The sequence below is a fragment of the Rhopilema esculentum genome, chromosome 16, assembly GCF_057945365.1.
Source record: "Rhopilema esculentum isolate cy_ngs chromosome 16, ASM5794536v1, whole genome shotgun sequence".
Lineage (NCBI taxonomy): Eukaryota > Metazoa > Cnidaria > Scyphozoa > Rhizostomeae > Rhizostomatidae > Rhopilema > Rhopilema esculentum.
The window spans coordinates 8,074,177-8,090,986 of NC_142830.1; the positions used below are offsets into that span (position 1 = coordinate 8,074,177).

At 33.4% G+C, this 16,810-nt stretch overlaps 2 protein-coding genes across 3 annotated transcripts; one reads left to right on the plus strand and one right to left on the minus strand.

Annotated features, from left to right (window-relative positions):
• The first annotated feature begins 1,154 nt into the window (after positions 1–1,154).
• LOC135682399 (ras-related protein Rab-18-B) lies at positions 1,155–10,239 on the plus strand. Of its 2 annotated transcripts, none has more exons than XM_089113282.1 (8): positions 1,155–1,414; positions 2,331–2,386; positions 2,636–2,697; positions 3,863–3,935; positions 4,177–4,295; positions 5,050–5,123; positions 5,347–5,438; positions 6,137–10,239. In XM_089113282.1, exons 1-7 carry the CDS (start codon positions 1,347–1,349, stop codon positions 5,408–5,410), a joined length of 516 nt encoding a protein of 171 aa, XP_088969408.1. In that variant the 5' UTR covers positions 1,155–1,346; the 3' UTR covers positions 5,411–5,438; positions 6,137–10,239. The 2 variants fall into 2 exon arrangements, with proteins under 2 accessions (XP_088969408.1, XP_088969407.1); XM_089113281.1 differs by having other exon boundaries at positions 1,160–1,414; positions 5,387–5,438.
• On the minus strand, positions 7,659–15,155 carry LOC135682396 (histone acetyltransferase type B catalytic subunit). Its single transcript, XM_065197270.2, has 15 exons — positions 15,073–15,155; positions 13,913–13,981; positions 13,199–13,274; positions 12,880–12,916; positions 12,159–12,239; positions 11,887–11,929; positions 11,645–11,763; positions 11,358–11,445; positions 10,631–10,664; positions 10,132–10,239; positions 9,720–9,763; positions 9,513–9,575; positions 8,965–9,116; positions 8,263–8,379; positions 7,659–7,929 (listed from the first exon to the last, which is right to left on the minus strand). Exons 1-15 carry the CDS (start codon positions 15,083–15,085, stop codon positions 7,762–7,764), a joined length of 1,212 nt encoding a protein of 403 aa, XP_065053342.2. The 5' UTR covers positions 15,086–15,155; the 3' UTR covers positions 7,659–7,761.
• Positions 15,156–16,810: the final 1,655 nt, after the last annotated feature.

The following is a 16,810-nucleotide window of genomic DNA, read 5'->3' on the forward strand; positions in this document are numbered from 1 at the left end:
CGATATAATAATCTTAAAGTGTCCTGATTCAAAAAAATTCACTTTTTAATATCGATAAATTTTTAAAAAGTATTCCTTACAGAACGCTTCCTTTAAATTCTTAATAATACCACTCTAGGAAAAATACACTTTGTTCATCGATTTCAGTGAAATTTATTTTCCTTGGAAAGGTACGACTTAAATAGTCTAGTTGTTATAGCTAAGGCAGCTGGGCTTTTAGTGTTTGACGTGGAGTACTTGATAATGCACCAGTAGAAAGTAGTCACCGAAACATGCTCTAGTGTGAGTATTTATGTAGAGATGAGTATCTATATAGGGAAAACTGAATAGTTAACATACGGAAAAATTTGCCTCTGTTGCCTTGGCTTTTTAGATGTGTGTTTATGGCTTTTTACAAGAAAGCTTCCTCTGTACTGTATACAACTTTAATCAACCTGAACTGAATAACAAAATTTTGCAACGAGCCGAGAATTTATGAGAAACTAGCGTGGAATTTACAAGAGAAGGCGTACTAAGATTAAACTGTCTCTCTTTATTCATTTGTGTTTCTAAATAAGATGAGAACAAGATGATTAAGCAACTCAGTACTAAAACCTAGATAAATACAACGATCAATACATCATGTATCAGGTGCCTCGTTACTTGAAAACTCAAAAGAGGCTTGCAAGTCAAGCACTATACTCCTTTGGAACACAGGTCAAGAACCCCTTAGTTAGTTATATTAAACTGTAGCATTCTTTGATGACAATAATTGATACCTTTTGATACGAAAAGATTAATTGAAAAAAGAGTAAGAATCAAATTACATTAAAGTACATTTATGCTACGCCCAGTATGTGGTGGAATTCCGTTCCAAAAACATGCAGTTTTAAGAATAAGCGGACTGAATTCTGCTTTTTTTGTTGTCTTATTTCCTACTTTCTAAATAAAACTTTGGGGCACAACCAATTGCGAATGACCCTGCATAAAAAAATTCTTTGTATTATAACTCGTTGCAAGATTCACAGAATCTAGCGACAGCATGTCCTGCGTTTCTTCCTTCTTACACAAATCGTTTTAAGCCTGCAATGAAAATTTTGACAGAATGATTGAGTTGTTGTGAATTACTCTAGTTCCCAATCCTCCACCGCAGCGACAGATTTAATTAAGTGGTTGTGATGATGCAACGACGATAGTATCATGTTGGAGGTCTGAATCGTACGTTTGTAAGACTTTAACAAGCTCAACAAGGTGTAATTACCTATCATAAGAACAAAACTGCAATTAATATCAAATAGGTCTTACCAGCGTTTATTTAGTTTTACTTTATGGTAAAAACTTAGGGCATATGGGCCTAGCTCCGCAAGATGGACGATGATGTGTTGACTACGTTGAAAATCTTGATAATTGGAGAGAGTGCTGTTGGAAAATCAAGGTAATCAACTAATTCTTGCCCTCTTAAGAAACAGAAAGCTCTTTATTCGTTGAATTCTAATGTGGTTATTTGTTTTATTGACTTAATGGGGAATCAAAATGCAAAACCTTGAGTTTTTTGTAAGCAAATGTTTCTTGATTGTCTGTAAACAATGTTAGCGGTGGTCACTAAATTTGTGTCACTTTGCCTATATACCCATTGTCTAGCCTATCAAACAATTTGCATGTTGAAACATTTTATATTTGTAAGCCTATATTGGGCGTGAGCTATCTTAAAGTGCTGACTCTCATTGAGACCTTGACTTCAACACCATCTTCAATATATTTTGTATCAATATGTTTTATTTGAAAATGCTATATCTGTTACAGTAGCTCCGATAAGGGAGTCAGATGGGGCAGGGGTACAGGCCTTGAAAAGACCTAAAAAATTATGGTTTTTTTTCAACAGTAATGCACCATTCCAGGTAAGGCTTTGTCCCATATGAGCACCAAAAGGACCAAAGTCGAATATGGAAGTTTTTGAAAGTAATTCGGTTTTGTTTATGTTGAAACATTTTTTCAGTGATCTTGCGATCTTGTAGCCTGTGTGACTTATTGAAAAGAGGAGAAAAAGCACTTCACATTTGTCAACAACGTTTGCACGTAGGCTAGCGATCTTGAAGAACCTCCTCCATTTAAAAAAGATGAACATTTTAACCATGCTATAAAGGAACATATCAAGACCATTTGCTTACAGTTTCTAAGCAAGGTTGTTTCCAGAAACGAAACAGGGGGAAGGAGGTCCCAAACATTTTTCAGCCTGAAAATTTGGACCCTGTTGTATCTTCTCTCTAAAGGCCTGCCCTGTCAGTGGCAACCCTGTCCAGTTAATATGCATGGATCAAAATTTGAGCTATAAAATGCTCTTTTTTTCCTAGTTTATTGATACGCTTTGCAGATGATACTTTTGATCCTGATATTGGACCAACCATCGGTAAGATAGTTTTCAAAATTGCTTACACTGAGGTCTATCATTACAGCTTTAATCATATCTTTGCCTTACTGTTCAGATATTGTCAGGCAATTTGTCAAAACACTGTTTAGTAATATGTCTGCTAACTGCACCCCCTTATCCATCTTGCAAGCCCCGTTGCTGAATGGAAAATGTTTTTTGTTTCTGAGCATTGTATTCTTAGATTCATGATTGCAACATGTTTTTTTCAATATTTGTCCAAATTTTTAGGTGTGGATTTCAAGGTTAAGACGATAAGCATTGAAGGAAACAAGGCAAAGCTTGCAATTTGGGTGAGTGTTGTTACTAATTTATTGAATCACTGAAGATGCCTCCTTTGAATAAACATCCCTCTTATCAGAAAGTGGTCCTGTATAAGGATATGAAGGCTTGAAATGGCAAGAGTTTGCTTAAACATTCTCATTAATTCTATTTTCAGGAATGGTGGCTTGCCAGAGCAGGTCGGGGGCTTGAGTTGACAGCATTAAAGTAAAAACCCACATAAAAGCTTCCCTTTTTACTCCTTTTTAGGCTAAAAAGGTTCTTATAAAGAAAATTTGAATAAGAAATTGGGTAGTCTCTTATAATGGCTCTTAAAACCTGGTTCAAGCTAATATTTTACTAAATAAAGACTTGAGAAGTGTTGTGTTGCCCTCTAATTTCAATTTACACAAAACTGGTGAGTTGGTGAGTTGGTTAGTAGGTATATTACAGACAATGCTTGTCAACATAAAATTTTGATGTAGCTAAGCTCTTGCCGTGCTCTGATTAATGAGTAATCTTAATTTATTTTTCAAATTATGTTTAAAATGATCTTTCATGAGATTAGGATGAAGCTTTTTGTTTTCTGAAATATGACACAATATTTAAATAAATTTTAGGGTAATTCTCTGGCAAACAAGTGACCATAACAATTCAAGCAGATAAAAAAATTATCTCTCAATAAAGTACTTTTATCTGCAAATAAAGCAAATCAAAAGATTTATGTCAATATATACTTCTAAAAGACCCACTTAGAATTGGAAATAACTGAATGTACCATTTTAAAGTTTGAATTAACCTCAGCTGCTTACTCTATATACTCATATTCCCAATTTTTAGCAAGCTTTGAAAAATGGTGTATTAATCTTGAAAGAAGACTCCAGCTTCCCTGCTGAAATATTCAAGTTAAAAGTTTAGCATCTTTTATGTATGGACCTAGAATTTTAAAGGGTCAGTTGTGTTCTAATTTGTGATCAAAATCATGGAAATTTAGGGAAAATGCACTAAAATGCAACACAATATGTTATGCCTATGATTTTATTTGTACTCGTTATTGCTTGTTGAGCATAGGCAGGGCCCTTGTGCCAAACTGAAATCAAAAGGCAAGGTGCCCTGCATGCATAGCGAGCAGAAAATGTCTACTTTATTCTGAAGTTGAAATATGAAATTTTGAAATCATACCGTTTTTTTCTGCAGGATACTGCAGGCCAAGAAAGATTTAGAACTTTAACACCAAGTTATTATAGGGGTGCACAGGGAATTATTCTTGGTATGTCAATTACTTTTTTGAATTAATATAACAAGAAATATTCTATTCATTTATATACTTTGTGGAAAAATTATGATGAAACATCTTTGCAGAGAGTTGAATTCAGGTTTAGAAAGCTATTTTGAAAGTTTAGGTTTAGAAAAGTTACTGCTTTGTCTTTGTTAATCATTTTTATTGGCATTTTTAATATTCAATATGATAGTATTTAATATTTAATCCTCCTAAAACTCCTATTTTAAAGTATATGATGTCACAAGCAAGGATACATTCAACAAATTGGAAGAGTGGTTAACTGAATGTGACACCTATACCACAAAAAGAGATGTTGTTAAGATGCTGGTTGGAAACAAAATTGATAAAGTGAGTTTATGCTAATAAACAATCAGGTTATGCTATACTCCAGAAAGTTTCACACTGTAATATGTATGTATATGACAACTCATTATTTTTCTACTCTGTCATAGGCTAAGATTTGTGCATCAGCCATTGTTAAAGATTTTATGGAAAGGAGTGATTTTTTGTTGTCTGAAAGGGGGCAATGATGTGTATCCAGTTGATATGAAATGAAAATTTTATCGTGCTAAGAGTGCCTGTTCACTGCGCTGTTTTCACTTTTATCTGTTAACAAAGCCGAAGCAAACAAAATTGATAAAGTGAGTTTATGCTAATAAACAATCAGGTTATGCTATACTCCAGAAAGTTTCACACTGTAATATGTATGTATATGACAACTCATTATTTTTCTACTCTGTCATAGGCTAAGATTTGTGCATCAGCCATTGTTAAAGATTTTATGGAAAGGAGTGATTTTTTGTTGTCTGAAAGGGGGCAATGATGTGTATCCAGTTGATATGAAATGAAAATTTTATCGTGCTAAGAGTGCCTGTTCACTGCGCTGTTTTCACTTTTATCTGTTAACAAAGCCGAAAATATCTGCTTTTGTGCGCTCACACTGTTCACAGAAACAGAGTAAAAAATTTTTGGTTTTTACCATTCATTCTGCTTCTATCAGACTCAGTTCAATTTTAAGTTTGTCTTGCACATTTGCTTTCTTTTATTCTATGGAAGGTATATGTTTTACTTTATTACATTCTCTTTTTTTATTAATTTCAAGCCTGGACGAGAGGTGACAAGACAAGAGGGACTACAATTTGCGAAAAGACATGCAATGCTATTTATTGAGGCCAGGTAAGAAATTACTCACACAAACCTATACTAAGACACAATTGGAAGTACCAATGGAAAAATAAATATATTTTGCTGTTTACCTCTTTTTTAACCAAGTTGAAAGAGGGTGTCTTAATCAGCAAACGCCAGTTGCCTAATTTTGACACTGCTTTTTGTGAATTGATAAAATGCTGTGAACTGTTCAATGTGTCAGTGTAACCCAATAAGTATTTTTAAAATATAGAAAGAAAAATTCATCATTTCAAAACCATATCTTTTTAAAGTGCGAAGACAAAGCATGGTGTTGAGTGTGCATTTGAAGAACTTGTTGAGAAGGTAAGGTGGTAGTTAAGTTGATTATAAAAGATATATCTGATGCAACCTTTTCATTTTAAGATTAAAACTTTTTTATATGAAAGTATAAATCAATGAAAGTATGTGAGTAAATCAGTAAAGACTGGAGTGAATATTCTTGATTTGAAAAGGCACCGAAAAACAAAAAAATAACATACTAAACCATTTATTGTCTACACTCTTTGTCAATTGATTTCATAGTGAATCCCTTCTTCTGCTTCAGTGCTTCAGTTTTTGTAGCTGATTCAGTTTTTCTAGGCTACCGTTTTAAAATGCCCAGGTGTTAGCTCTAGCTTTTAGCTGGGATGCCTGTTAGAGAGGGGTGTTTATTAGAAAGGAGTATTCACTAGAGAGGGGCATCCATGCTAAATCTGAAAAGTTATAATTTCAATCAATAAATTCTTCTAAATTCCTCTACTTTCAGATGGATCCTCTTTCTCTTTGCGTTGCCATCATGGCACAACTTATTTCCCTTTTTTATGATAAAGTCTTTCTGACATTGCTTACAAAAAAACAAAATATAAAGTTGCTTTTAATTTGCAATATTTCTAATAATGACCATGAGCATCTAAGCAGTATTTTCAAATTTTGTGGTACTTTACAAAAGGCTTATTCGAATATTCTTGATATTAGCTGTCACTTGCTTGGCACAGAAACTCAGTGTGTAATCATTTTATCAGATTATACAAACACCTGGACTCTGGGAGAAAGACTCTGTGCAAGGAGGTGGTATGAACTTGAAAGAGTCTGCAGCTGGTGGAGTGCAAAGCTGTGCTGGTTATTGCTCCTTGATATAAGTGCCAGTCACTCATCTAATGCTACCAGAAAACAAATCACATAATATCTTGAAATTTATATATGGGATGGAATATCTAATGGTTTGTTGATGATATTTATATATGCAATGCTTAGTTTTAAAACATAATAATTGTTTGTGCTAGCCAAAAAGTTTCTGATGGCTGATCTGGAAAAAATACTTTAAGAGTATTTTAAGAGTTGCACTTTTCAGGCACACATTTCACCCTTCACTTGCTGAATTTTCAACCTCCAAGTCAGTGCTTGTAATGCATAAGCCAGACCTGCTTGGATGTATGGTGCTCTAGGAAAATGAAGTCCCAGTGTGCCAGTAGCAGTAATGCCTTCCTAGACCACAAGTCTCTTTTGATCAAATTGCTTGGGTTAAATAAAAAACTGTCAGTTACATCATTCTTTGTTCAATTTGTATGTCCACATAGGTATTTCTTGTAATCAGTCTTAAAAAATATCACTTTAAATAAATTTTAGTAATGTCATTTTGCATCCATCTTTATATTAATGGTAGATGAATGCAGAATAATGCAACATGAATGTTATTCATCATTTAGAATCCAGCTAATTGATGGAACAAAATGGGAATATCTCCAATGTAATTCTTGCCAGTGCCACTCTGTGTTTGCAAAAAGCACCAAAATAAATGCTTATAAATGTAAACACGAAGGCAGCTATACTCATTAAAAATGTGCTTTTTGCAGTCCTTTGAATTTATAAATTCATAAATTTTGCATAAAACAAACCTGTCAGTACAACTAACAATATTACCAGTAAAATGACAATTCAAATTTGGCAAACCTTGAGTTCTATTACTTTTTTCTGGAAAATTCTTTGCTACTTGGCAAATACAAGCCTGTCGTGTGGAAATCTCTTTGTTTGTTTGAATCTCTGTGTACACCTTTTTGCTCAGTAATGTTGGGTTGGGAGGAAAAGGCTCTTTCAAAAAACTTTTTTCGTACTTATAGTTTGTTGAATTTAGTCAGGTAAACAAAGCAGGAAAACTATACATTCAAGGGCAATAATCATTTGGCCCTTCTTTGTCATAATATTTTTTCCTCACCCCTGTTTGTTATATATTTCTGTTCTCTATTTGCTTCTGCTATCTCCTTCCATTCTTCTGCATGCAGAAAATGTGAACTTGTCTCAAAGGGGCATCCCGCCTATATCAAGTTTACAATTATTTTAGGAGAGATGATAAACTTGTTTTGGAGGCAACACATTTTAGTGGAAAGAGAACTTAGCAATGAGAAGGCATTGAAAGTATTCTTGTAGATTCAGTAAAGAAGGGTTATTATTCAGTTGGAGGCAAAGGTTAGGTTTGCAATCAAAAGCTTATTGTCCCAAATGATACAAACAGAATATTCCTTGTTAGAAAATTTAATCAAATACCAGTTTAGCTTCTTTATTTTTATTAACTTGATAGATATACGTAATATACTATACAACAAAGACTAATTATAATGCCAGAAATTAATCAGGTAGTAAAGTACTTGAGTTATGCTGTTGCAAGCCTGTGTAACACTCGTCTGTAGTCTGCCTCTAGAAGTTTAAATGCCTCTTCAAGTCGTTTCATTTTTTCTGTTCCACTAAGGTTGAACATTGCTGCCTTGAATTCCTCTTCACTTAGTGCACTCTGTAGCTTTGTCAAGTACCTTGCCTCTTTCTGTGTAAAGCAAGATCAAAAGAAGTCCATGTTTAGGTCACATATAGCAAAAGTTCAGTTTTTTTTCAATTCCCATGTACTGAAAAATTAAACATCTTTTCATGTACCTTTTTTCACTACAGTAAACAATCCTAAAAGTTTAAGCAATATTTGTCCTAGTTTTTTATCTTAGTTGATCTGGAGCAAACTTGTATTCTGGTTGACGAATACCTTCAGAATTTGTAAAGCACCCACCAAAAATTTATTCTTTTTCAGCATTTACATTAAAAAGCTTGCAACTCTTTCATTCAAATATAGAGTCCTTCTTGCCATCTCACATAACTTCAAACTTACCTTTAGGGGAGCATTTAAGCGCTTTTTTATATCCAAGCGGTAATTTCTGTACTGTTCAGGATCTCCTGTGTTGGTTACATTCAGTCTAAGTATTTCATACACCCTTCTTGCTTGCAGCTGAAATAGATCAATTGGTTATTAGCTTTGAATAACCTAGGAAAAACCCTTGCATTATGTGACTTAGGAAACCTAAAGCGGATAACTTAGGAAAAACCCCCTGCACTATACATAAAATATTAAACATCATAACATGGAATTGAAATAAGATTTATATCAAGGGTGTCCATCTCTAAATTAAGAATTCACCTTCCTTGCACTTTGTGTCTGATATCACACAAATCATAATTAATGAAAGTGTATCATGTGTGCCCTATCTGAGAGATAAAGTTAAACATAATACTCATTATATAAGTAAATTTTCTGGCAGTCAGTAGAGTAAACAGAAATTGTATAAAGAATATGTTGATAGTCTTCTCTTAGATAATTGATGCTTAGAATCTGTTTTTGTTATTTGTTTCTTCTACTAGGTTGAACCCTTAAAGTGCTTAAGCAAAATCCTAGTAAACTGGGAATATATTATCTCTTTTGGATGGTTGTTCTTTCTTCTTTATAATGAATAAACTGCAGGATCTCAGCAAAGGAGATTCCTGTTTTATGAACCTTCTTATGTTCAGGCCCTAAATGCAAAAAGATGAATCTCACCTTTGATATCTTGAATTTCTGTCTTGCTTCCGTTGCCATTGAGTCACTGAATCCATTTATAAGATTATCAGGTGTGAATGCAGGAAGTGAGATGCATCGTTGACAATCAACATAGTCACGTAATCGAATGAAGTCCTCTGAGGGATCCTCAACTACAAGAAATCACAACAGAGATCCTGAACTTTTGTTACTTTGTCCATTTTTAATGTATACAATAGAATACTTTGTGCAGTCCTGGTTATATAAGGCATGCCATCACACACACAAGCCTTAAATTGTCAAGGTGTGCAATTACCATATGCCAGCAAATTGAATAATACAAAGACTGCTTTGTGGCTCCTGGCTTTTGATGCCAACCTTTGTCACTTTTGAGGGCAGAATCCTTCTGCAAAGTGTTAACAGGAATTTTTCCCTTCTCTGCCCAGGAGAGTAAATGGGTACCTAGTCTGTAGTAATGAGCACTGTCTGTGGCAGCATTTGAAATTATTCCTGTACATTATTTTATTGTGTTGCAGCTATTTTTTATTAAAATAATCATTAGGCTTTACCTGTAATATCAATAACCTTTTCTTTTGGCTGGTAAAAGTTGTAAACTGTCTGCAATAGCTCAGCTGAAATAAATGGGTTATCATTAATATACTTCAGAACAAATAACAAATTAAACAATTTATATAACTAAAAATACACATTGAAAATGCATATATATATATTTAATTTATATTTTATAAGACTTTAAAGAAAAATCTTGAACAAACCTCCATGGCCACATTTTTGATATGGTGGGAGAATCAACATTTGACTAAGGACAAATGAATAAGCAAATTGAATATTTCAAATAGCTGCTAGTTACGTTTATCCTTTATGTTTATTTATCATTAAGGTGTCAGTTTTTCTAGTGACATATCTGGTGTAAAATTTGAACATTGTGCTATTTTAATATGTTATTCTTTCTGGATACTTGTTATGTCTTTGGCAACTTTTGATTTGGTATTTGGTGATGTTTGGTTACCAAACAACATATTTATCAGTCAAAGTAGAAAACTTAGTAAATGTTGTAGTTTCTGTTACTCTTCTAGGTTTCTGTAGCTTGCAGTTTCCTATAAATTTCTTGGCATTAAATGATGCATTCATAAAGCAAGATAGGCAATAGCACAAGAAACTGTTTACCTGATTCTCGGTCTGGTGTTTGTTGGGTAGGCATAGTAATGGTAGACAGTCATGTATCCACAAATATTATATTCATATCCTGCTGTTGGCCCTTTCTGTTTTTGAAATCTATAGAGGGAGGGATGTCAAATAATGAATACAAATCTCTACACCAATTTAACTTGTGTGGGAAACTGTTTAGTTTCCAAGCTTCTAATCTTACTTAAAACAGGCAAAAAATGACTCTCAAATCATAGCTGGGGGTTTTCAAAATTTTTGATGTAAAATCGACACCAGTTCACTTATTTAGAGGTTTTAATTCATCTTTGAAAGCAGTTGACATTCCAAGTTGACACTTGATACAACATTCACTTAAGAAATTTATAGGAATTTAATTGCAGCCTTTTATTGCAACCTGTCACTGTCCAAAATCACATGATAATATACACAATAAATCCCAAAAAATAAAACCCTATATGAAATAATTCCAAATTTTCCAGATTGTACAATGTATACGTACAATAAAAAGAAGTTCCATTTTTCATCATCAACATCTGGAAAGAAAAAGCACAACTTATCAATTTTACTATTACTGCACATAGATTATAAATAATTTTTGCTGTAATAAGTTATGATTATTATTATTTGCCAAACACCAGAGGAACTAAAAAACGATTAACAGAAGAACCAAGACTAAAAGATAAACATTTTTTGGTATGTTTTGTTTCAAATTCATATTTAACATCCTTTTCTAGTTATTTTGAAAATTTAGTGTCAAGATGATGGGCTTTCAAAGCAAAGATTAAATGTTTGCTTTCAACATTGGCTTTCATGGGACAACTAACTGAACTTCATCATTTAGGCTTTTGAATCTATCAACTTATGAACAAAATCATTTTAATCTTAAAGATATAACACCCAAAAACAGACAGAACATGCGAAATACACCCCAGGAACACCCAAGAACAGGCCAAAAAACCTTCCAAAAGACAGGTTAAACACCTCACGCTGAAACTATCTCTAGTGCCAAAATGATTGAATTTATTTGTTGAGTGTTTCATAGTAAATTTTTTTGTTCTTTTGATGTTCAGTCTGTCTGTTGGATGTTCGGTCTTTTAGAAAAAATGACTTGTTTACATATTCCAGGTAAGAGTAACTATTTTTGTCACATCTTTTTAAAAACAAATTTGAGTGTAACCTGATTCACAAAGTTGAAACAAGGGAATGCCATTAATGAGAGTCCTTACCTATAAATGATGCAGCATCAATGTACCAAAGAATAAATGTTTGTAATCGTTCATGGTATTCTCGAAATCCAGGAACTGATATATCCACCTTATAATAAAGGAAACAATATTGTGATTTTGCTACATTCATAGTTGCTTTCTTACACAGTCTTTGTAGATAGATCATTCCTATCTAAGCTGGCCTCCTAAAACTCAAAACAACAGTAGTAAATTTGTTTAAAGATAATTTTCAAAAAACCAACTGAAATCACAAGATTTTTCAAGAAATAAAAAGAACATCTTCTCACCTGATAAATTTCATACTCTGTATCTTTTACTTTATATGAATGTATTTTTGTTCCCATTGGTGTAAACTTGCTTTCTCCAGGTAGCTTGGCAACAAATTCATCCAAATTTGTGCAGTATCCTGTAAAATCATCTCACATTTACAGTTTTGTGTCAGGATTTTGCATTTGAAAAAGGTTGTTGTTGAAGAGAAAGAAAACAAAAAAATTCAGACTTTGTTGTATATGATAAAGAAGAAGGTTACCTGGAGCCAGTATTTCAGCTATATTTGGCAAAACTTTGTCTGCCTAGGAAATGTGAAAACCTTTTTCAATTTGTTGAAAATGAAGAGTTGAAATTAAATTAACATGTCATATACATTTTGGCTTCTGGTTTATAGACAACATTAATATTGGTTTAGTTTTTATGTCGATTATGTTTGGTCAATTGCAACAAGATCATCAAGAAAAGCCAAGAATTCAGATAAGCATCAATCATCAATATCAATAGATATTAATCTACAGAGAAAATGATTACTTCAATTCCAAGTGAATCTGGAACCTTCCCTTTGTATTCCATTCCAAGGTAAGTTAGCAAACTTCCTGCATGGTAGTAGAGCTGAAATATGAATTTCATGAGACAAAACTTGATCAATGTCAGAAAAAAGTATAATATAATTCCCTGCTTGAATCTAAATTGTAATCAAACAGTTAATTATGAAACAACACATAAGGTTCAATACAAAGTTAACACACACAAAAATGTGATGAAAAAAACATTCATTGATCACATTTTTGTGTGTGCTAACTTTACTTTTCACATACCAGATTCTTGTAATTAACATGGAATCAACAAGAAATCTAATGAACAATGTGTATCATGAACCTTAACAGTGCAAGTAAGGCTCAGTGGTTAGGTTGGCAGAGTTCAGATCCTAGGGTCTGTGGTTCAAGTCACTGACATGACTAGACTTTCACTTATAATGAGAAGAGTCAATATGCCACTGGTCACAGTATTTCCAAGCGTAGGAATCATCAGTTGCCACATCAGGATACTGCTCCAGAAGTATAGCTTCCCGGTAACTTGAAACATAACTTAGGAAGCAAGGTAGTAACAAATACAAACACAATAGAATAGTGTACTCAATTATTTAGCTTTTATAGAGTTTCCATTTTATAAGTTGAACAGAAGGTTTTCAATGAAGCATTGAATTGCCCCTCAACCTACTTTACTGATATTTTGATTACAGGAAACAAACCTTGACATGTAATCCATTGTATCCAAAAATTGATTCACTGCCAAAATGGAAGTATCTCATAAAAATAATAATGTAGTTGATCTTTAAATGCATAATACTTTGAGTTTTACAGCTCAATTGAGAAATGCTAGTTCTGACATAGAACATATATATAAATATAAATATATATATTTAATTGATCTTTGACAGAAATGATACTTTGAATAACTTATGTACAAATATTTTTGGCTAAATATAAGAAATGATGCTTATTTACTATGGTACATGCTTTTAAAATAATTATAAAAAATTGAAACAATGACATAATTAACAAACTCACGTATCACCAAATATTTGATGGCTCATTTCTGGCTGAAAGGCATTGCTTTCATGTTTTACATCTTCTGCAGTTCTAACTGAAAGATCAATGCTCTACCTAATTACTTATCTTTTCTCCTTAAAATTTTATTAAAACTGTTCCTTATTACTTAATATTTGGAAAACCTAATAATAAGTGCATGAAAACAAAAATTAAACTGCCAAAAACTTGACCTAAAAACTGTAACAACTGAGTTCAGTTCAGTTCATTTATCACCAACGTATCCTGTTCAGTTCAGTTCATTTTACTTTAAATTCACTACATTAAATCTAGTAAGAATAACTAAACAAACAAATCTTGGGCACTAATTATTGAAAATCAACTTCTTTGCCGTTCCCCTTTTTGCCAACTTTGTCTCTAAAGCCACTGTTATAACTACCAAGTCTTTTCTCTATGTGCAATGAATTGAATATTTTTTATAGAGTTTTCTATATTGTCCATGCAAAACATACATGCAACTTAAATAATAATGCTAATGCTAAAATGATTATTACAGAAAGACCGCATTAAAAAAGCTATTCTTTGAAGCCAAACATTAGAAAATAACTCCTAACTGCCTTCCTGTGTGATTCCAATTTTTCTAGTCAGGGTAAAAGCCTGTTTTTGAAGACATCAATGTAGCCTAATATCCATGCAAATTTAAAAGTTTAAAAGAATAATTAAATTTTTCCTTACCAAGTTTCATGTGAATAACTTCATTCGCATCAACTTTATACTTATCCTCTTCTTTTGGAAACACAACATCTGCCAATAAAAAGCATTAAGCCTTCACTTGAAGTGAAATACTGGACAAATTAAATGAAAAATAAGCAAAATTCATAACACAAAAGTAAGATTATCTTCTCCTTCATTTCATTCTTTAAGCACAAAAAAATATATATGCTGTTCTAGCTGTAACATCATAAAAAATCTATTTCTAGAATTTTTTAACTTTGACCACATAACCTAAAATAACACCATGAAATACTTCTAAATGTGCGAAATCAGTCAATATGTCAAAAACCAGCTGAGATATGGCAACTCTTCATAAAGTTATGAATGGAGACCAAATTTACCTAATAAGCAGTTTGATGGAGAAGAAGCCTCTGCTCTTGTTGACATATCACAGCCAATTCGCAACACATTTAACTGACTTATGTAGTTAGGTATTTTGTGATCAGGCCCGTCGGAACCGGGGGGAGGGGGGGCTGGGGCCCCCCCACGTCATCGTCAAACTGTAGTATGTTTTCTTTATAACAGTGTACAAAATGAGAAGGAAAACAATGGGCAGCCCCCCCCCCCCAATATGAATTTCGTTCCGACGGCACTGATGATGCTCTTTCAGGTTGGAGGATCCAAATTCAAAAATTATAGAAAAATTTGTTTGCGTCATCATCATCATACAAAACACTATAGCAAACTGAGAATAATGTGGGGTTTTTTACATAGAATATAGAACTAAAACATTCTAATTATAATTTTTATGAAAATGTTTCACATATAGTATATATGATATACTGGCAGAGTGGCAACAAATTAGAGATTCAAGTCGAATATTTGATGGTTACGCAAATTGATTTTCATTCTCGATTTGGCATGAAAACTAGCACTTTCAATCAGAGTGGTTAAATTTGCAATCTCAAATTGTTACGAAAACATCGTGCGTATTTTTTGAGCTGCCATTATGCACGACGAGTATCATGGCCGCCTTGTTGGCGTGATGCCTCTTTCTAAGAAGAAGCCAAGGTGGCCTATATAAGATTGTAAACAGGTGCTAAAGTTGCTCTCTAACTTGACAGCGTTTAGTCTAACAGGGTGTCCATATCCATAATATTAAGGCACTTTTTGTATCTTACCTCCGACTGCCATCTTTTCTGCGTCTTTGTTCCCGCGCAAAATAATTTTGGCGCAAACTTGCTCCAGTTTGCGTTCCTCTGACCTTGTCAATGAATTGAATTGAATCTATTCGACGCTCCTCCGCAGCTACTGCAAATCCGAGTAACGCCTTTACGAGTTTGAAACACACCCAGGGGCGCCTGCACAAAGTTAAGGCAGGAGGGGCAGTGTTGGTGCTATTTTCTTGTTCGTCACAGCTTGTTATTTCACATTGTAATATGAAAAGTCATGTTTTTGTCTTATTTCGTTTAATCTTTCTATTCAATGGCAAGGCAATTGGTGTGACCCACGAGACCACGCCATTCGTCGCATTTCAGAACTTTATCCAGTTGTATTAGGCAATTCTTAGAAATATCCGTACTAAGTAAATTCTTTTAAAAATTGTAAGAAGAATTATATGAATCGTCATTTGATAATAATATGGGGGTAATTCCACGCCCCTATTCACCACCATTGTTTTTTGTCTTTAAACAGTCTCCTGCGTACGGAGGCATCGCAGCTATTGCGCTAAGGGATATAGTCACGCTTCGTTTTGTACAAACTTTGGTTGCAGAATGGTACTTTTTCATGAATGGTACTGTTATTTGCATTTTCAAGCAAAGTCTATTACCCGGAATCTTTAATGAAAAATTTCACACGAAGCCTTCACTAACAAATAATCAGTTTCTTAATTCAGTAGCATTTCATTTCTTGACTTTTATCATTTCAATTAGAATAATTTTATACATGTACGCTCCGCAAGCACTCCAGGTCCATCAATAAGCCAGGTCTTCCTCAAAAATCAGTCCTAGAGGTCCTCACTTCCTCATCTTCGATATCTGCTTCAGTGACTTTGATTTGTTTTTCGAAGACAGTTTATTATGCAATTTTGCATATGATACAACTTTTTATGCTTGTGACTGCAGTTTACAGAAGGTCATAATTTTTTGGAAAAGATGCCCAACAATTAGCAGAGTGTTTTCCAATTATTCATATAAAACAAAATTAGTATTGATGCTATTTTTCAACTTTTGAGTCTAAAGATGGCAAACGATCTGACTGTTAAAATTGACCCAGCCACTGTGGGGAGCTCATGCCCTTTAGCCCCCGGCTATCTCTGCCCTTGCGATGAAGAACTAATTTGTTATCCATGCAGATGTATGCTTTTGTCCATAACATTTCTTATATGAACAATTTATTAAATCTAAACAATAAATTGAATCTAAACCAGAGATGGCACTACAAAATTGAACCTGGGGGAGCAAGGGCGCAAGAAAATTTTTGAAATTAGGACTTCTAACATGGCTAGAATGCATCTCCCAGACTAAAATTTAACACATTACTATACCGCTCAGAATAGACAATTCGACGATTCTTAGAAAAAGATCGATTATTGATTTTTAGGAAAATGTTAAATAACAAGAAGATGTTGAATTGATTTAGAGATTTTTACTTTCTGAACCGAAATGTGCATCTTCTTTTTTATTGATTATTTTTAGTGGGCCATGTTTACACATCACAAATGAAGACATTCCAATTATACAGAATGTTACTTACTGAATTGACGCAAATAATAGAAAAATAATAGAAATATACCTCAATAAGTTAGTAAATAATGTAGATCAAGTAAAATCAAGCAGTATATTAACAGTTTTTTCTCCTTTGATTTGATACTCTGTTTTAAAAAGTTGGTAAATAGACGGTCATAAAAGTTTTTAT